Genomic DNA, 22,557 nt, shown 5'->3' with positions numbered 1-22,557 from the left:
CACGTGGAGGCTAAACAATATGCTACTAAATAACTGAGAGATCACTGAAGAAATCAAACAGGAAATCAAAAAATACCTAGAAACAAATGACAATGAAAACACGATGACCCAAAACCTATGGAATGCAGCAAAAGCAGTTCTAAGGGGGAAGTTTATAGCAATAGAATCGTACCTCAAGAAACAATAAACATCTCAAATAAACAATCTAACCTTACACCTAAAGGAACTAGAGAAAGAAGAACAAACAAAACCCAAAGTTAGTAGAAGGAAAGAAACCATAAAGATCAGAGCAGAAATAAATGAAATAGAAACAAAGAAAACAATAGGAAAGATCAATAAAACAAAAAGCTGATTCTTGAGAAGATAAATAAAATTGATAAACCTTTAGCCAGACTCATCAAGAAAAAGAGGAAGAGAACTCAAATCAATAAAATTAGGAAAAAGGAGAAGTTATAACGGAAACTGTAGAAATACAAAAGAATCATAAGCGACTGCTACAAGCAACTCTATACCAATAAGTTGGACAACCTGGAAGAAACGGAAAAACACTTAGAAAGGTATAACCTTCCAAGACTTAACCAGGAAGAAATAGAAAATATGAACAGACCAATCACAAGTAATGAAATTGAAACTGTGATTAAAAATTTTCCAACAAAGTTCAGGATCAGAGGGCTTCACAGGTGAATTCTATCAAACATTCGGAGAAGAGCTAACACCCAGCCTTCTCAAACTCTTCCAAAAACTTGCAGGAAGGAACATCCTAAACTCATTCTACAAGGTCACCATCACCCTGACACCAAAACCAGACAAAGATACTACAAAAAAAGAAAATTACAGACCAATATCACTGAGGAATATAGATGCAAAAATCCTCAACAAAATACTAGCAAACAGAATCCAACAGCACATTAAAAGGATCATACACCATGATCAAGTAGGATTTATCCCACAGATGCAAGAATTCTTCAATATATGCAAATCAATCACTGTGATTACATCATATTAACAAACTGAAGAATAAAAACCATATGATCATCTCAATAGATGCAGAAAATGCTTTTGACAAAATTCACCACTATTTATATAGAAACTCTCCAGAAAGTGGGCACAGAAGATACCTACCTCAACATAATAAAGGCCATATATGACAAACCCACAGCAAACATTATTCTCAATGGTGAAAAACTGAAACCATTTCCTCTAAGATCAGGAACAAGAGAAGGATGTCCACTATGATTCAACATAGTTTAGGATGTCCTAGCCATGGCAATCAGAGAAGAAAAAGAAATAAAAGGAATACAAATTGGACAAAAAGAAGTAAAACTGTCACTGTTTGCAGATGACATGATACTATAGATAGAGACTCCTAAAGATGCCACCAGAAAACTACTAGAGCTATTCAATGAATTTGGTAAAGTTGCAGGATACAAAATTAACGCACAGAAATCTCTTGCATTCTTATACACTAACAACGAAAAATCAGAAAGGAAATTAAGGAAACAATCCCATTCACCATTGCAACAAAAAGAATAAAATACCTAGGAATAAACCTACCTAAGAAGGTAAAAGACCTGTACTCAGAAAACTATACGACATTGATGAAAGAAATCAAAGATGACACAAACAGCTGGAGAGATATACCATGTTCTTGAATTGGAAGAATCAATATTGTGAAAATGACTATATTACACACAGCAATCTACAGATTCAATTCAATCCCTAACAAATTACCAATGGTATTTTTTACACAACTAGAACAAAAAATCTTAAAATTTGTATGGAGATACAAAAGACCGCAAGTAGCCAAAGCAATCTTGAGAAAGAAAACTGCAGCTGGAGTAATCAGACTCCTGATCTCAGACTATACTACAAAGTTACAGTCATAAAGACAATATGGTACTGGCACAAAAAGTGAAGTATAGATCAATGGAACAGGATAGAAAGCCCAGAGATAAACCCACAGCCCTATGGTCAACTAATCTATGACAAAGAAGGCAAGGATATACAGTGGAGAAAAGACAGTCTCGTCAATAAGTGGTGCTGGGAAAACTGGAGAGTTATATGCAAAAGAATGAAATTAGAACACTCCTTAACACCATACAGAAAAATAAACTCAAAGTGGATTAAAGACCTAAATGTAAGACCAGAACTATAAAACTCTTAGAGGAAAACATAGGAAGAACACTCTTTGATATAAAATACAGCAAAATCTTTTTGACCCACCTCCAAGAGTACTGGAAATAAAAACAAAAATAAACAAATGGGCCCTAATGAAACTTAAAAGCTTTTGCACAGCAAATGAAACTATAAACAAGACAAAAAGACAGCCCTCAGAATGGGAGAAAATATTTGCAAATGAATCAGTGGACAAAGGATTGACCTCCAAAATATATAAACAGCTCATGCAGCTCAATATTAAAAAAACAAACAACCCAATCAAAAAATGGGCAGAAGACCTAAATAGACATTTCTCCAAAGAAGACATACAGATGGCCAAGAGGCACATGAAAAGCTGCTCAACATCACTAATTATTAGAGAAATGCAAATCAAAACTACAATGAGGTACCACCTCACACCAGTTAGAATTGGCATCATCAGAAAATCTACAAAAACCAAATGCTGGAGAGGGTGTGAAGAAAAGGGAACCCTCTTGCACTGTTGGTGGGAATGTAAATTAACACAGCCACTATGGAGAACAGTATGGAGGTTCCTTAAAAAACTAAAAATAGGGCTTCCCTGGTGGCGCAGTGGTTGAGAGTCCGCCTGCTGATGCAGGGGACATGGGTTCATGCCACAGTCCAGAAAGATCCCACATGCCGTGGAGCGGCTGGGACTGTGAGCCATAGCTGCTGAGTCTGTGCTCTGCAACAGGAGAGGCCACAACAGTGAGAGGCCCACGTACCAAAAAAAAACAAAAAAAAACCTTAAAATAGAATTGCCATATGACCCAGTAATCCCACTGCTGGGCATAGACCCTGAGAAAACCACAATTCAAAACGACACATGAACCCCAATGTTCACTGCAGCACTATTTACAATAGCCAGGTCATGGAAGCAACCTAAATTCCCATCAAATGATGAATGGATAAAGAAGATGTGGTACATATATACAATGGAATATTACTCAGCCATAAAAAGGAACAAAACTGGGTCATTTGTAGAGACATGGATGGAACTAGAGACTGTCATACAAAATGAAGTAAGTCAGGAAGATAAAAACAAATATTGTATATTAATGCATATATGTGGAATCTAGAGAAATGGTACAGATGAACTGGATTGCATGGCAGAAATAGAGACACAGATGTAGAGAACAAACATACGGACACCAAGGGGATAAAGCGGGAGTGGGATGGTGGTGGTGGGATGAATTGGGAGATTTGGATTGACATATATACACTAATATGTATAAAATAGATAACTAATAAGAACCTGCTGTATAAAAAATAAAATAAAAATCAAAGTTTGTTCAATAGGAAAATTAATAAAACAATACATGAACATGAAAAACAGGAATTTTATTGTGCTTGTTGACTACATGAATAAAGAATCATATAATAACAAAAAAAAACTATATATATCAGGCAACTACTGTTCAAAGGAAAGCTAGTACAGTCGTATTTCTTATCAGACAAAATGTTTTAAGACAACAAGCATTATTAGGCATAGAGATGATTTACAAAATGACCAATGGTTTCTTACATCCTAAAAATTCTAAACTTGAATAAATTAATAAAATTAAATTCTCCTTCTGAGAACAGGTAATATAAATTTGCAGTGCACAATAGCATTTTTAAAGCAGGTTTCTGGTTGGCAGTTCTCAGGTTACTTTTATCTCCCTTCCTAATAAGCACTAGTTTTGATGCAGGCAATCAAGTTTTACTTTTGTGCATTTTTGAAAGGTAGAACTTACTTCTTGTTAACTAGTTTCACTAACTGTACAACCACCTTGAGTACAGGCTTTGCACAAGTGTTTCTTATTAGACTATTCACCTTGAGTAGGCCTCTAGGTTTTACCTACTCCCCTCCATTCTACTCCATAGAGCCTTTGGAGCAAACGTTCAAGTCTGCATTTGGAGTATTTGTATTTGTTGATTCCAAAACCTACCAAAGAACTACAGTAATCAAGACAGTGTGGTGCTGGCATATAGATTAATGGAATGGAACTGAGAATACAAAAATAAACTCTTACATTATTCATAAATTAATTTTCAAAAAGGGTGCCAACAAAATTCAATGGGTAAATAATCTTTTAACAAATGATGCTGGAACAATAAACTATCCTCATGTAAAAGAATGATACTGAACCTCTTCCTTACACCATTCATAAAAACTAGCTCAAAATGGATCACAGACCTAAATATAAGAGCTAAAATTATATACTGTTAGGGCTTCCCTGGTGGTGCAGTAGTTCAGAGTCCGCCTGCCGATGCAGGGGACACGGGTTCGTGCCCTGGTCCAGGAAGATCCCACATGCCGCGGAGTGGCTGGGCCCGTGAGCCATGGCCACTGAGCCTGCGCGTCCGGAGCCTGTGCTCCGCAACGGGAGAGGCCACAACAGTGAGAGGCCCGCATATAGCAAAAAAAAAAAAAAAAAAAAAAAAAAAAAAAAAAAAAATTATATACTGTTAGAGGAAAACAGGAATAAATCTTTGTGACCTTAGGTTAGGCAATTATTTCTTAGATACTATACTAAAGGCATAAACAATAAAATCAAAAGCAGATAAAATGAGCTTTATCAAAATTAAAAATTTTGTGCTTAAAGGGCACCATTAAGAAAGTGAAAAGACAACATACAGAACAGGAGAAAATATTTTCAAATCATATATTTAATAAGAGATGTGTATTCAGAATGTACAGTGAACTGTTACAACTCCATAATTTTAAAAAAAAACCCTTCAGTTTGTAAATGGGCAAACAACTGAATAGACATTTCTCCAAAGAATACACAGGAACAGGCAACAAGCACATGAACAGATGCTCAACATCTTTACTCATTAGGGAAATGCCAATCAAAACCACAGAGTGGGGGGAATCGGGAAGATGGCGGAAGACTAAGATGCGGAGATCACCTTGCTCCCCACAGATACACGAGAAATACATCTACATGTGGAGCAACTCCTACAGAACACCTACTGAACAATGGCAAAAGACCTCAGACCTCCCAAAAGGCAAGAAACTCCCCACGTACCTGGGTAGGGCAAAAGAAAAAAGCATAAACAGAGACAAAAGAACAGGGACGGGACCTGCACCAGTGGGAGGAAGCTGTGAAGGAGGAAAAGTTTTCACACACTAGGAAGCTGCTTCATGGGCGGAGACAGCGGGTGGCAGAGGGGGAAGCTTCGGAGCCGCGGAGGAGAGCACAGCAACAGGGGTGCGGAGGGCAAAGTGGAGAGATTCCCACACAGAGGATTGGTGCCAACTGGCACTCACCAGCCCGAGAGTCTTGTCTGCTCACCCGCCAGGGCGGGCGGGGCTGGGAGCTGAGGCTCCAGCTTCGGTAGGATCCCAGGGAAAGGACTGGGGTTGGCGGAGTGAACACAGCCTGCAGGGGTTAGTGCACCATGGCTAGCCGGGAGGGAGTCCGGGGAAAATTCTGGACCTGCCAGAGAGGCAAGAGACTTTTTCTTCCCTCTTTGTTTCCTGGTGTGCAAGGAGAGGGGATTAAGAGCGCTGCTTAAAGGAGCTCCAGAGACGGGCGTGAGCCGCAGCTAACAGCGCGGACCCCAGAGACGGGCATCAGATGCTAAGGCTGCTGCTGCTGCCACCAAGAAGCCTGTGTGCGAGCACAGGTCACTATCCCCACCTCCCCTCCTGGGAACTTCTGCAGCCCGCCACTACCAGGGTCCTGTGATCCAGGGACAATTTCCACGGGAGACGCACGGCGCGCCTCAGGCTGGTGCAACGTCACGCCGGCCTCTGCCGCCGCAAGCTCGTCCCGCATCCGCACCCCTCGCTCCCCCTGGCCTGAGTGAGCCAGAGTCCCCGAAGCAGCTGCTCCTTTAACCCCGTCCTGTCTGAGCGAAGAACAGATGCCCTCCGGCGACCTACACACAGAGGCAGGGCCAAATCCAAAGGTGAACCCCGGGAGCTGTGCGAACAAAGAACAGAAAGGGAAATCTCTCCAAGCAGCCTCAGAAGCAGTGGATTAAAGCTCCACAATCAATTTGATGTCTGTGGAATACATGAATAGACAACGAATCATCCCATATTGAGGAGGTGGACTTTGAGAGCAGACTGACTATTTTTTCCTCTTTTTGTAAGTGTGTATGTGTATGCTTCCATGTGAGATTTTGTCTCTATAGATTTTGCTGTCACCATCTGTCCTAGTGTTCTATCTATCCATTTTTTTCTTTTTAAAAAATTTTTTCTTAATAATTATTTTTATTTTAATAACTTTATTTTATTTTATCTTATTTTATTTTATCCTTTCTTTCCTTCCTTTCTTCCTTCCCTCCTTCCCTTGTTCCCTCCTTCCTTCCTTTCTTCCTTCCCTCCTTCCTTCCTTTCTTTCCTTCTTTCTTTCTTTCTACTTTTTCTCCCTTTTATTCTGAGCCATGTGGATGAAAGGCTCTTGGTGCTGCAGCCAGGAGTCAGTGCTGTGCCCCTGAGGTAGGAGAGCCAACTTCAGGACACTGGTCCACAAGAGACCTCCTAGCTCCATGTAATATCAAATGGTGAAAATCTCCCAGAGATCTCCATCTCAACACCAGCACCCAGCTTCACTCAATGACCAGCAAGCTACAGTGCTGGACACCCTATGCCAAACAACTAGCAAGACAGGAACACAACCCCACCCATTAGCAGAGAGGCTGCCTAAAATCATAAGACCACAGACACCCCAAAACACACCACCAGACGTGGACTTGCCCACCAGAAAGACAAGATCCAGCCTCATCCACCAGAACACAGGCACTAGTCCCCTCCACCAGGAAGCCTACACAACCCACTGAAACAACTTTAGGCACTGGGGAAAGACACCAAAAACAACAGGAACTACGAACCTGCAGCCTGCAAAAAGGAAACCCCAAACACAGTAAGATAAGCAAAATGAGAAGACAGAAAAACACACAGCAGATGAAGGAGCAAGATCAAAACCCACCAGACCTAACAAATGAAGAGGAATTAGGCAGTCTACCTGAAAAAGAATTCAGAATAATGATAGTAAACATGATCCAAAATCTTGGAAATAGAATAGAGAAAATGCAAGAAACATTTAACAAGGACCTAGAAGAACTAAAGATGAAGCAAGCAATGATGAACAACACAATAAATGAAATTAAAAATACTCTAGATGGGATCAACAGCAGAATAACTAAGACAGAAGAACGGATAAGTGACCTGGAAGATAAAATAGTGGAAGTAACTACTGCAAAGCAGAATAAAGAAAAAAGAATGAAAAGAACTGAGGACAGTCTCAGAGACCTCTGGGACAATATTAAACGCACCAACAATCGAATTATAGGGGTTCCAGAAGAAGAAGAGAAAAAGAAAGGGACTGAGAAAATATTTGAAGAGATTATAGTTGAAAACTTCCCTAATATGGGAAAGGAAATAGTTAATCAAGTCAAGGAAGCACAGAAAGTCCCATACAGGATAAATCCAATGAGAAACACGCCAAGACACATGTTAATCAAACGGTCAAAAATTAAATACAAAGAAAACATATTAAAAGCAGTAAGGGAAAAATAACACACAACAGAATCCTAATAAGGTTAACAGCTGATCTTTCAGCAGAAAGTCTGCAAGCCAGAAGGGACTGGCAGGACATATTTAAAGTGATGAAGGAGAAAAACCTACAACCAAGATTATTCTACCCAGCAAGGATCTCATTCAGATTTGATGGAGAAATTAAAACCTTTATAGACAAGCAAAAGCTGAGAGAGTTCAGCACCACCAAATCAGCTTTATAACAAATGCTAAAGGACCTGCTCTAGGCAAGAAACACAAGAGAAGGAAAAGACCTACAATAACGAACCCAAAACAATTAAGAAAATGGGAATAGGACCATACATATCGATAATTACCTTCAATGTAAATGGATTAAATGCTCCCACCAAAAGACACAGATGGGCTGACTGGATACAAAAACAAGACCCATATACATGCTGTCTACAAGAGACCCACTTCTGACCTAGAGACACAAACAGACTGAAAGTGAGGGGATGGAAATAGATATGCCATGCAAATGGAAACCAAAACAAAGCTGGAGTAGCAATTCTCATATCAGACAAAATAGACTTTAAAATAAAGACTATTAGAAGACACAAAGAATGACACTAAATTATGACCAAGGGATCAATCCAAGAAGACGATATAACAATTATAAATATTTATGCACCCAACATAGGAGCACCTCAATACATAAAGCAAATATTAACAGCTATAAAAGGGGAAATCGACAGTAACACATTCATAGTAGGGGATTTTAACACCCCACTTTCACCAATGGACAGATCATCCAAAATGAAAATTCATAAGGAAACACAAGCTTTAAATGATACATTAAACAAGATGGATTTAATGGATATTTATAGGACATTCGATCCAGAAACAACAGAATACACATTTTTCTCAAGTGCTCATGGAACATTCTCCAGGATAGATCATATCTTGTGTCACAAATAAAGCCTTGATAAATTTAAGAAAATTGAAATTGTATCAAGTATCTTTTCTGACCATAACGCTATAAGACTAGATATCAATTACAGGAAAAGATCTGTAAAAAATACAAACACACGGAGGCTAAACAATACACTTCTTAATAACGAAGTGATCACTGATGAAATCAAAGAGGAAATCAAAAAATACTTGGAAACAAATGACAATGGAGACACGACGACCCAAACCTATGGGATGCAGCAAAAGCAGTTCTAAGAGGGAAGTTTATAGCAATACAATCCCACCATAAGAAACAGGAAACATCTAGAATAAACAACCTAACCTTGCACCTAAAGCAATTAGAGAAAGAAGAACAAAAGAACTCCAAAGTTAGCAGAAGGAAAGAAATCATAAAGATCAGATCAGAAATAAATGAAAAAGAAATGAAGGAAACGATAGCAAAGGTCAATAAAACTAAAAGCTGGTTCTTTGAGAAGATAAACAAAATTGATAAACCATTAGCCAGACTCATCAAGAAAAAAAGGGAGAAGACTCAAATCAATAGAATTAAAAATGAAAAAGGACAAGTAACAACTGACACTGCAGAAATACAAAGGATCATGGGAGATTACAACAAGCAACTATATGCCAATAAAATGGACAACCTGGAAGAAATAGACAAATTTTTAGAAAAGCACAACCTTCCAAGACTGAATTAGGAAGAAATAGAAAATATGAACAGGCCAATCACAAGCACTAAAATTGAAACTGTGATTAAAATTCTTCCAACAAACAAAAGCCCAGGACCAGATGGCTTCACAGGCGAATTCTATCTACATTTAGAGAAGAGCTAACACCTATCCTTCTCAAACTCTTCCAAAATATAGCAGAAGGAGGAACACTCCCAAACTCATTCTACGAGGCCACCATCACCCTGATACCAAAACCAGACAAGGATGTCACAAAGGAAGAAAACTACAGGCCAATATCACTGATGAACATAGATGCAAAAATCCTCAACAAGATACTAGCAAACAGAATCCAACAGCACATTAAAAGGATCATACACCATGATCAAGTGGGGCTTATTCCAGGAATGCAAGGATTCTTCAATATACACAAATCAATCAATGTGATACACCATATTAACAAATTGAAGAAGAAAAACCATATGATCATCTCAATAGATGCAGAGAAAGCTTTCGACAAAATTCAACACCCATTTATGATAAAAACCCTGCAGAAAGTAGACATAAAGGGAACTTTCCTCAACATAATAAAGGCCATATATGACTATGACAAACACACAGCCAACATTGTCCTCCATGGTGAAAAACTGAAAGGATTTCCACTAAGATCAGGAAAAAGACAAGGTCGCCCACTCTCACCACTCTTATTCAACATAGTTTTGGAAGTTTTAGCCACAGCAATCAGAGAAGAGAAGGAAATAAAAGGAATCCAAATCAGAAAAAAAGAAGTAAAGCTGTCACTGTTTGCAGATGACATGATACTATACATAGAGAATCCTAAAGATGCTACCAGAAAACTACTAGAGCTAATCAATGAATTTGGTAAAGTAGCAGGATACAAAATTAATGCACAGAAATCTCTGGCATTCCTATACACTAATGATGAAAAATCTGAAAGTGAAATGAAGAAAACACTACCATTTACCATTGAAACAAAAAGAATAAAATACCTAGGATTAAACCTACCTAAGGAGATAAAAGACCTGTATGCAGAAAATTATAAGACACTGATGAAAGAAATTAAAGATGATACAAATAGATGGAGAGAGATACCATGTTCTTGGATTGGAAGAATCGACATTGTGAAAATGACTCTACTACCCAAAGCAATCTACAGATTCAATGCAATCTCTATCAAACTACCACTGGCATTTTTCACAGAACTAGGACAAAAAATTTCACAATTTGTATGGAAACACAAAAGACCCCGAATAGCCAAAGCAATCTTGAGAATGAAAAACGGAGCTGGAGGAATCAGGCTCCCTGACTTCAGACTATACTACAAAGCTATAGTAATTAAGAGAATATGGTACTGGCACAAAAACAGAAATATAGATCAATGGAACAGGATAGAAAGCCCAGAGATAAACCCACGCACATATGGTCACCTTATCTTTGATAAAGGAGGCAGGCATGTACAGTGGAGAAAGGACAGCCTCTTCAATAAGTGGTGCTGGGAAAACTGGACAGCTACATGTAAAATTATGAGATTAGATCACTCCCTAACACCATACACAAAAATAAGCTCAAAATGGATTAAAGACCTAAGTGTAAGGCCAGAAACTATCAAACTCTTAGAGGAAAACATAGGCAGAACACTCTATGACATAAATCACAACAAGATCCTTTTTGATCCACCTCCCAGAGAAATAGAAATAAAAACAAAAATAAACAAATGGGACCTAATGAAACTTCAAAGCTTTTGCACAGCAAAGGAAACCATAAACAAGACCAAAAGACAACCCTCAGAATGGGAGAAAATATTTGCAAATGAAGCAACTGACAAAGGATTAATCTCCAAAATTTACAAGCAGCTCATGCAGCTCAATAACAAACAACCCAATCCAAAAATGGGCAGAAGACCTAAATAGACATTTCTCCAAAGAAGATATACAGACTGCCAACAAACACATGAAAGAATGCTCAACATCATTAATCATTAGAGAAATGCAAATCAAAACTACAATGAGATATCATCTCACACCAGTCAGAATGGCCATCATCAAAAAATCTAGAAACAATAAATGCTGGCGAGGGTGTGAAGAAAAGGGAACACTCTTGCATTGCTGGTACGAATGTGAATTGGTTCAGCCACTATGGAGAACAGTATGGAGGTTCCTTAAAAAACTACAAATAGCACTACCATATGACCCAGCAATCCCACTACTGGGCATATACCCTGAGAAAACCAAAATTCAAAAAGAGTCATGTACCAAAATGTTCATTGCAGCTCTATTTACAATAGCCCGGAGATGGAAACAACCTAAGTGCCCATCATCGGATGAATGGATAAAGAAGATGTGGCACATATATACAATGGAATATTATTCAGCCATAAAAAGAAACAAAATTGAGATTTGTAATGAGGTGGATAGACCTAGCTTCAGTCATACAGAGTGAAGTAAGTCAGAAAGAAAAAGACAAATACCGTATGCTAACACATATATATGGAATTTAAGAAGAAAAAAAATGTCATGAAGAACCTAGGGGTAAGACAGGACTGGAGAACAGACTTGAGGATATGGAGAGGGGGAAGGGTGAGCTGTGACAGGGCGAGAGAGAGTCATGGACATATACACACTAACAAACGTAAGGTAGATAGCTAGTGGGAAGCAGCCGCATGGCACAGGGATATCGATCGGCTCGGTGCTTTGTGACTGCCTGGAGGGGTGGGATAGGGACGGTGGGAGGGAGGGAGACGCAAGAGGGAAGAGATATGGGAACATATGTATATGTATAACTGATTCACTTTGTTATAAAGCAGAAACTAACACACCATTGTAAAGCAATTATACCCCAATAAAGATGTTTAAAAAAAAAGAATAAACAAAGAAAAATTACAAAATCAACTTGAAAACAAGGAATAAAATGACAATAAATACATACCTATCAATACATGGAATAAATGCTCTGATCAAAACACATGGAGTGGCAGAGTTGATAAAAAATAAATAACACAAGAGCCTACCATATGCTGCCTACTAGAGATTCTCTTCAGGGCTAAAGACAGAGACTGAAAGTGAGGGGATGGAAAATGATATTTCCTGCAAATGGAAATGAGAAGAAAGAGATGGTAGCAATACTCATATCAGGCAAAATAGACTTTAAAACAAAGTCTATAACAAAGACAAAGAAGGGAATTATATAATGATAACAGAATCAACATAAGAAGAGGATATTACACACATCAACATATAAGCATACAATACAGGCACACCTAAATATATAAAACAAATACTAAGAGACATAAAGGGAGAAATTTACAGGAATACAATAATAATAGGAGAAGTTAACACCCGACTGACATCAATGGACAGATCATGCAGAGAGAAAATCAATAAAGCAATACAGGTCCTAAATGACACAAGAGACCAGGTGGACTTAGTTTATATCTACAGGACACTACATCCAAAAAATAATAGAAAACATTATTTTCAAGTATTTATGGAACACTCTCTAGGATAGAGCACATATTAGCTCACAAAACAAAGTCTCAACAAATTTAAGAGGACAGAAATTATTTCAAGCATCTTTTCTGACCACAACAGTATGAAACTAGAAATAAACAATACAAAGAAAAATGGAAAAATAAGAAACATATGGAGACGAAACAACATGCTACTAAAAAAACCAATCGGTCAATGATGAAATCAAAGAAGAAATCAGAAAATACCTCAAGACAAATAGCAATGAATACAGAACCTTACAAAATCTATGGGATGCAGCAAAAGCATTTCTAAGAGGGCAGTTTATACTGATACAGTTCTTCGTCAAGAAACAACAAAAATCTCAAACAGCCTAAGTGACCACCTTAAAGAATTAGAAAAAAAGAACAAAAATGCCTAAAGTTATCAGAAAGAAAGAAATAATAAAGATCAGAGAAGAAATAAATAAAGATTTAAAAAATAACAGAAAAGAGCAATGAAACCAAGAGCCGTTTTTTAGAAAGATAAACAAAATCGACAATTCACTAGCCAAGGTCACAAAGAAGAAAAGAAAGAGGACCCAAATAAACAAAATAAGACAGGAAAGAGGAGAAATAATAACTGATAGCACAGAAATACAAAACATCATAAGAAAATACTATGAACAACTATTATATGCCAAAAACTAGACAACTTGGAAAAAATGGACAAGTTTCTAGAAACATACAGCCTGCCAAAACTTAGTCAAGAAGAAACAGATAATGTGGACAGACCAATCACTAGAAGTAAAATAGAATCTGTAATAAATAAAAAAAAAAAAATTAGGGACTTCCCTGGTGGTCCAGTGGCAAAGAATCCACCTTACAATGCAGGGGACAGGGGTTTGATCCCTGGTCAAGGAACTAAGATCCCACATGCCATGGGGCAACTAAGCCTGCGTGTCACAACTACTGAGCTCATGTACCTCAACGAGAGAGCCCACGTGCTGCAAACTACAGAGCCCACTTGCTCTGGAGCCTGCGCACCACAACTAGAGAGAGAAAACCTACACGCCACAACTAGAGAGAAACCCACATGCAGCAACAAGAGACAGGCCCATGCACCATGATGAAGAGCCCACATGCCTCAATGAAGGTCCCGAGGTCTGCAACTAAGACCCAATGCAACCAAAAATAAATAAATAAATAATGAATAAATCTTAAAAAAAAATTCCCTGCAAATAGAAGTCCAGTACTGGACAGATTCACTGGGGAAATCTACCAAACATACAAAGAATAACTTATTCCTATCCTTTTCAAACTATTCCAAAAAACTGAAGAGAATAGAACACTCTCTAATTCATTCTATAAGGCCACCATCACCCTGATACCAAAACCAAACAAATACACTAAAAAAAAAAAGAAAGAAAAGAAAATTACAGGCCAATATCTCTGATGAATATAGACGCAAAAATCCCCACCAAAATATTAGCAAATCAAATCCAACAATACATAAAAAGGATCATACACCATGATCAAGTTTGTTTTATTCCAGGGTCATGAGAATTGTTCAATATTCACAAACCAATCAATGTGATACACCACATTAACAAAAGAAAAAATAAAAATCACATCATAATCTCAATAGACACAGAAAAAGCATTTGGCAAAATTCAACATCCATTCATAATAAAAACTCTCATCAAAGTGGGTATAAGGAACATATCTCAACATAATAAAGGCCATTTACACCAAACACAGAGCCAATATAATACTCAACAGTGAAAAGCTGACAGACTTCCTGCTAAACTCAGGAGCAAGACAAGGATGTTCACTCTCATCACTTCTATTTAACATAGTATTGGAAGTCCTAACCTAACCAGAGCAATAAGAAACTGGAAAGGAAGGGGTAAAACTGTCACTCTATGAAGATGACATGGTACTGTATGTAGAGAACCCTAAAGTTTCCACATAGAAACTATCAGAACTAATAAAAGAAGTCAGCAAGGTAGCAGAATACAAGATTAATATACATAAATTTGTTGTATTTCTTTATATTAACAATGAAATGTCAGAAAGAGAAAATAAAAGAAAAATCCTGTTTAAAATTGCATCAAAAATATAAAATACCTAGGGATAAACTTAACCAAGGAGGTGAAAGACCTTACACTGAAAACTATAAAACTTTGATAAATGAAACTAAAAGTGATTTAAAAAAATATATATTCCATGCTCTTGGATTGGAAGAATTAATATTGTTAAAAATGGCCATACTACCCAAAGCAAACTACAGATTTAGTGCAATCTTTATCAAAATATCCATGACATTTTTCACAGAACTAGATCAATCTTAAAATTTATATGGAACCACAAAAGGCCCAGAATTGTCAAAGCAATTCTGAGGAAAAAGTACAAAGCTGGAGGTATAACCCTTACAGACTTCAGAAAAAGCTACAGTCATCAAAACAGTGTGGTACTTGCACACACTAAAAAAGGCACATAGATCAATGGAACAGGACAGAGAGCCCAGAAATAAACCCACAACTTATGGTCAATTAATCTACGAGAAAGGAGGCAAGAATATACAAGGAGAAAAAATAGTCTCTTCAGCAAGGGGTGCTTGGAAAGCTGGACAGCTACATATAAATCAATGAAATTTGAACACTTCCTCACACCAGATACAAATATAAACTCAAAATGGTTTAAAGACTTAAATACAAGACTTGACACCATAAAACTCCCAGAACAGAACATAGGCAAAATATTCTCTGATATAAATCGTAGCAATATTATCTTAGATCAGTCTCCCAAGGCAAAAGAAATCCAAGCAAAAATAAACAAATGGCACTTAATCAAACTTAAAAGCTTTTACAGAGTAAAGGAAACCATCAACAAAATAAAAAGACAACCTACAGGGCTTCCCTGGTGGCGCAGTGGTTGCGAGTCCGCCTGCCGATGCAGGGGACGCGGGTTCGTGCCCCGGTCCAGGAGGATCCCATGTGCCGCAGAGCGGCTGGGCCCGTGAGCCATGGCCGCTGAGCCTGTGCGTCCGGAGCCTGTGCTCCACAACGGGAGAGGCCACAACAGTGAGAGGCCCACGTACCGCAAAAAAAAAAAAAAAAAAAAAAAAAGACAACCTACAAAATGGGAGAAAATGTTTGTAAATGATGCAACTGACAAGGGGTTAATATCCAATATATACAAGCAGCTCATATAACTCAATATCAAAAAAAAACCCCAATCAAAACATGGGCAAAAACCTAAATAGACAGTTTTCCAAGGAAGACATACAGATAGCTAACAGGCACATGAAAAGATGCTCAACATTGCTAATTATTAGAGAAATGCAAGTCAAAACCACAATGAGTTATCACCTCACACTGGTTAGAATGGTTATCATCAAAATGTCTACAAATAATATATGCTGGAGAGGATGTGGAGGAAAGGGAACCCTTGTATGTTGTTGGAAGGAATGTAAATTGGTGCAGCCATTATGGAAAATAGTATGGAGGTTCTTCAAAAAACTAAAAATAGAGCTACCCATATGATCCAACAATCCCACTCCTGGGTATATATCCAGAAAAAAATGAAAACTCTAATTTGAAAAGATACATGCGCTGCAATGTTCATACCAGCACTATTTACAATAGCCAAGACATGGAAACAACCTAAATGTCCACCAACAGATGAATCGATAAAGAAGATGTGGTATATAAATACAATGGAATATTACTCATCCATAAAAAAGAATGAAATATTGTCATTTGAATGGATGGACCTAGAGAATATTATACTTAGTGAAGTAAGTCAGACAGAGAAAGACAAATACTATATGATATCACTTATATGTGGAATCTAAAAATTAATCTATATACAAAACAGAAACAGACTTATAAATATAAAAAACAAATCTATGGTTACCAAAGGGGAGGGAGGTTGGGAGGGACAAATTACATGTATTGGATTAACAGATATAAACTACTATACATAAAATAGATAAGCAACAAGGATTTACTGTATCAAACAGTGAATTATATTCAGTATCTTATAATAACCTATACTGTAATATAATATGAAAATAAAAATAACTGAATCACTACACTGTACACCTGAAACTAACAAAACATTGTAAGTTAACTATACATCAATAAAAACATACTTAAAGAGTATTGAAAGCAAAAATTGTAACATTGTATTTAGATGTAATACATATGATAACTGTTGCATGAAGGACAATGGGTGAAGACAAATAAATATATGTGGTAGTGAAAATTCTACATTTTATGTAAAGTGTTACAATTAACCCTAATAGAATATGGAAAGTTAAGGAAGTACAATATATTGTAATCCCTAGAGCAACAGATTAAAAAGAATATGTGAAGATAAATTGCCTATATGTAAATTCAAATGGAATCATAATAAAAACTTTCAAATAATCCAAAAGAAGGCAAAAAGGGGAGATAAAAGGAACAAAAAATGATAGGACCAACAACAACAAAAAATAAACTGGTATACCTAAATCCAATCCCATCAGTAATTATATTTAATATTAACGGACTAAACACTCCAACTAAATTATGTAAGACTGAATAAAAAAGCAAGACCCAACTATATGTTCTCTACAGGAGACATGATAGCTACCTAACAATAAAACCTTAAAATACATGAAAAAAAAAGTACAGAATTAAAATGAAAAGTAGACAATTCCATAATCATTAAATTTTAATACCGCTTTCTCAGAAATTGATTCCTAGTCAAACACCAGTTAAATCACAGAATATCTGATAAACGATATCAGCCACATTTAGCTATTTGATTTTTAGAGTATAAAAACAAAAATAAATAGAAGTACAAGGAAAATATTCATAACACATATTTTAACTTACTTCTCTAAGAATTGAAAAATCAACCAATAATAAAAAACAGTGAAGATTTAAACAGTACAAAGTAAAAATGAGAATTTCAAATTTGACTCAGATCATATATGTGTGTGTGTGTGTATATATCTCACATCTATATAATGGATATTACTCAGCCATGTAAAAGAATGAAATTCTGCCATTTGCAACAACAGGGATGGCAGAATAGCATAGAGTACTATGCTAAGTTAAATAATTCAAAGAAAGACAAACACTCTATGTTATCACTTATACGTGGAACCAAACAATAAAACAAAAACAAAGCAGAAACAGACTCACAGATATAGAGAACAGACTAGTGGTTACCAGAGTAGAGATGGAAGGGGGGAGGGGCAAATTAGGGGTATGAGATTAAGAGATACATATACATTTATATGTATAAAATAAATAAGCAATAAGGAATATTGTACAGCACAAGGAATTATAGCCATTGTTTTGTAAAAACTTTAACTGGAGTGTAATCTATAAAAATATTGAAAAACTATGTTGTACACCTGAAACTGATATAAATAATATATCAACTGTACTTCTATTTAAATAAATAAATAAATAAAGCATCTCTAAGTAAGTTTTTAAATGTAAGATAATCGCTAAGTAAACTGCTAAGGTAAATGTTGCAATAATTTAATCTTTTGTGGTGGAACATGCAACTGTGGTACAAAAAATGGCAAACCAACCCAAGCTGGAATAGTTCCATCTTTTGATTTCACCCACTATAAAAACATACCACTATTTTCTCAATGTGAAACTATAATAAACACTCAGAAACTATGAAATAGAATGTATTTCATTAACCTCTAGGTTTTGACCTCTTTATTCTTACAACCAACCAATGGTAAGAGATAAACACGAAACTCAGATCATCACCAATATTAGGGAAAATAATATGGCCTCTGAATAAAAAATATTCATACATTTGAAATTTTTATTCTGCCTAGTTAGATCCAACATAAATGCTAAATATCTCCTTTCAATGAGGAATATAATAAGATAAATACAACCTACGATAAAAACCATGTAGTCATAATTTAGTGGAATCAAATGGCAGAAATGGAAATAAATGGGAGAATTTAGAAAACAACAGACTCTAAAGCAGTATAGAAATTAGGTCCAAGAGTCAGATCTATAAAGTGCCATTCTCTCACTAGCTCCTTACCCCTTAAAATTCGTCAAATATCCTACATTATCTCCTCTGCTTCAGGTACATCAACCATCAGTTATTCAATTTTTGGTATCAAAATTGAATAGGTATCACTTACAATGTAGGAAAGTTGATAGATAGGAGGAAGGGAAGTATAGAGCCTTTGGGTCATAATGTAGGGATCTGAAGGAGGTATAAAGGGGTATTTAGAATCAGAAGCTATGTCCTATTACCTCTTTCTAGTGATAATGATACCAACTTTCCTACTTCAAGTAACGGCACTGAATCTCCAGAGTTGATTTCTTTTGAAAGCATACATCTTACCATGTGGAATTGTGGTCTGGAAAGGACGACTTGGGCTTTTCAGGTTCCATAAAGTCAAGCTACCATCTGAATGGCTGCACATGAATTGTTTGCCCTCATGATGCCAATCAATTGAATGAATAGCCTAATGAAATAACAATTAAAAACAAGTAGAGGAGGGGAAAAGTTGATATATCATTCTATATTCCAAAGGAAAAATATGTTAACACAGAATTATTATAGCAATAACACTTAGGAAACATATGTAATTTTTCTGACCTAGGTCATACTACCTTTGGTTTCAACCTTCTATAGGCTTATAGAAGGCTACAAAAACTCACCTCCTAAGAAAAGTTAAGTAAATTTCATAGTATTGTTAGATCCCAGAACTTTTTGTTGTAAATTCTAGGTCTTCCCCGTATCCTTTAATGCTTCTTTGAAAATTATTACACAGAAGTAAAAGCAAGGTTATCAGAAAATAATCTCTGGTGAGGTAGAAGCCTAGTTCCACTTAAAATAGCCAACTTAAAAGGTAGTTTACATAAGAGTTGCAATTTGAGGGCTTACTACATGCCAGACCCCAGGGTAAGCAGTTTATGTACATTATCTCATTTAATCCTACAAAACAGATATTATGTTTTTCCAAATTACACGTGGTGAAATAGGCCTAGAAAGATTGAGATACTTGCTCAGGTTACACCACTCAAAGCCAGTGTCTGACTACAAAACCCATATTTGGAATCATTGGACTATATTAACTCTAACATATACTACTTAATTTGACTTAAATCAAGAAGAGTTTAAAATTTTTGTATTTACAGATTCATTCTGTAGATGTGAATTAAATAAAATTAAAAAGTGATCATTATATTTTCCTAATTTGTTTTATTCCCAGTGGTTGCACAGTGTCTTGCATAAAGTAGGTACTCAAAAAATCTGTTAAATGAATAAGTAATTAATGTTATCAAATATTTCCACACTCTTGGTATTCTTTCAAAATTAATAAAGTATATATGGAACTTGGGTAATGTGCTAATAAGCAGAATGAAAGAAACTCTAGTAGGCATAAAAGTTGAACAGATGTATATACAGACAGCATGATCCTTTCCTTAAAAGAACTTAAACAACTGCGAGGTAGGAAACATTTATACCAATATTAATACTACTTATCGTTTGGAACTTTTAATGTTTAGTTTTTTAATCTATATTTATAAAACTAAGTTATGTATATATTTATTTTATACCAAACTTATACATATATACACACACACACACACATATTTCCAAACAATAAGTATTGTTAGAGTTATAAATAAATGATGACTAGAGCAGTCATTAGACACATCAGAAATGAAATAGTATATGAGTGGACCTCAAGACAAGTTAAGATTTGGTTAATTGCAAAAGATACCATGACACACTGGACTTATGTTTTCTCTCACCCTGGTCTTTATTACTGGGCAGAGAAGACTTCTTTATTGCCAGGGTTCAGTAGAGGCAGTGAGAGGGAAAAAACGCTCTTCTTTGTCTTCTCCTCTGCGTATTTCTTCTCATTTTTTATGTGACTAAAGGGAAATGTCACTTCTTGCCTCCTCTACATGTTAACCTGGATGAACCTCAGTCAATTTAAAGTTCTCTCAGACTACTTTGCTATAAATGGTAGGTGCAGAGCCCCAGCCCTAACCTTTCTTTCTATCCCACTGCATTTCTGTCTACTGGAGAAGACAGATATAAAAATGATATATATAACATAAAACCAAGATAAGTACTATAAAAGAAGTACATTTATTGTACAGAAGAGTAGGCATGTAAAACCAACTTGTTATTAAAGAATAGGATGTCAAATAGCCCATCATTGAAGAGACTGAACAGCTGGAATTTGAACTGACTTAATGGGTAAAAATTCAATTTCTATTTATTTGATTATACCCCACTCTTTTCTTTAAAAAGGACCTTAAGCATTTGCTGAAAAACCAAATATAATACAACTAATTAAAGAAAAAATTTTTTAATGAAGAACAATATGGAAAATAAACTCAGTGGCTGTGACTGAATTTCTTGTAAACGAAAAAGACAAAGGAAACCCAAAAAGCTAGGTAACAATCTGAAAAAAGGAAAAACAGCAGTTAGTAAGGAATTAAAATTTATCCTCATGTCAGACTCTGAGAGATTTCTCTATGAGAGATTATTTAAGAAATATTGATGCAATGAAACAAAAATTTCACAGCTAATGTGGAAGTAAAATTCATATGGTTATTTCTGAAAATGATCTTGGATTTCCAAAACAAAACTCTGAATTCATCAGTGGTTATTTATCAAGTGGCTAGTTAGATAGTCCAAATAGCTTTACAGTAGCTAAATAATAGAATTTTGATATGCATAAGAGGAAAGAAGGGAGTTCATGATAAGGTATTAGCAGAAGCAAAGGCCTGGAGGTAGGAAGTAAATGGTATGTTTAGGAGACAGTGAGTAACATGTCTGAAGTGTAGAAGTGTGTAGAAGGATGCAGTAAATTAAATTCAAGGGAAAAAGCACCAGGGCCTTAAACCTCCTGTCAAGGAATAAGACTTTGTACTGTTGACAACTGGGAGCCATTCAAAGGTTTTGAGGTAGAGAATTACCTGATCTGCTATGTCTTAAAATGATAATCTTGTTAGTGAAAGATATTTTGAAAAGGTAAGATATCTGAGGAAACATGATTAGTTAAAAGGCAATTGTAAGTCTTCCAGGCAAAAGACAACATCCTCAACGAGGACGCTGAATGTGGGAATGAAAAAGGAGAAGAAATAAATGAGAGACAATATAAAAATTGGATCAAGAAGACCACAAAAGTGATTGCATATGATATATGAAGAAGAAAAAAGGGTCAAATATGACTCTGAGGGTTATAAATTAAAATAACTAAATCAAAATTGAAAAACTGAAAAAGAGGTTCAGACCTGTAACTATAAATTCAGTGCCAATGGAATATTCATCTGGACTTATAGATTATTAGATATTTGGATCTAGATCTCAGGAGAGAGGTAAGAGTTAAAGATATATGAATTTTTAATTTATCAGCATAATATAGGTAATATTTGAAATGGTGAGAGGGGATATGAACATAAATGTAAACTGAAGGAGAAATGAAGAGAGGGTGAAGATGTAGAATCCTGAAGAGTATCTATAATGTAAAGGAGAGTTAAGGAAAGAACCAGTGATGGAGAAAGGAGGGGTGAAAAATGAGGTGGAAAAACACAAACAAGGGAAGAAACCATTTTAAGAAGGAAGAATTGATGTAAAGTCACAGGTTTAGTGAGGAACTTAAAAGACTAAGAAGGGGTCACTGATCATTGGTGACTTATGAGAAACCATTTCAGGACAGATGATTTCAAAATATGAGACGTAAAGTGATGAGGAAAGTTTGAAAAGTTTGGTAATAACATGAAGTATACAACTAT

General features: G+C 36.1%; 1 protein-coding gene across 2 annotated transcripts in view; it reads right to left on the bottom strand.

Annotated features, from left to right (window-relative positions):
- The window catches only part of STXBP5L (syntaxin binding protein 5L), a 377,334-nt gene that overhangs the window by 190,998 nt on the left and 163,779 nt on the right, over positions 1 to 22,557 (bottom strand). For both annotated transcript variants that reach the window (XM_082839711.1, XM_082839710.1), the window contains exon 9: positions 19,139 to 19,262. In XM_082839711.1, the coding sequence (XP_082695837.1) occupies positions 19,139 to 19,262 (124 nt within the window). The remainder of the gene's footprint in view (positions 1 to 19,138; positions 19,263 to 22,557) is intronic.

This window comes from Leucopleurus acutus (assembly GCF_964270905.1).
Source record: "Leucopleurus acutus genome assembly, chromosome: 5".
Classification (NCBI taxonomy): Eukaryota; Metazoa; Chordata; class Mammalia; order Artiodactyla; family Delphinidae; genus Leucopleurus; species Leucopleurus acutus.
Note: the sequence above shows the minus strand (reverse complement) of the source record. Positions and strands in the feature narration are given on the sequence as shown.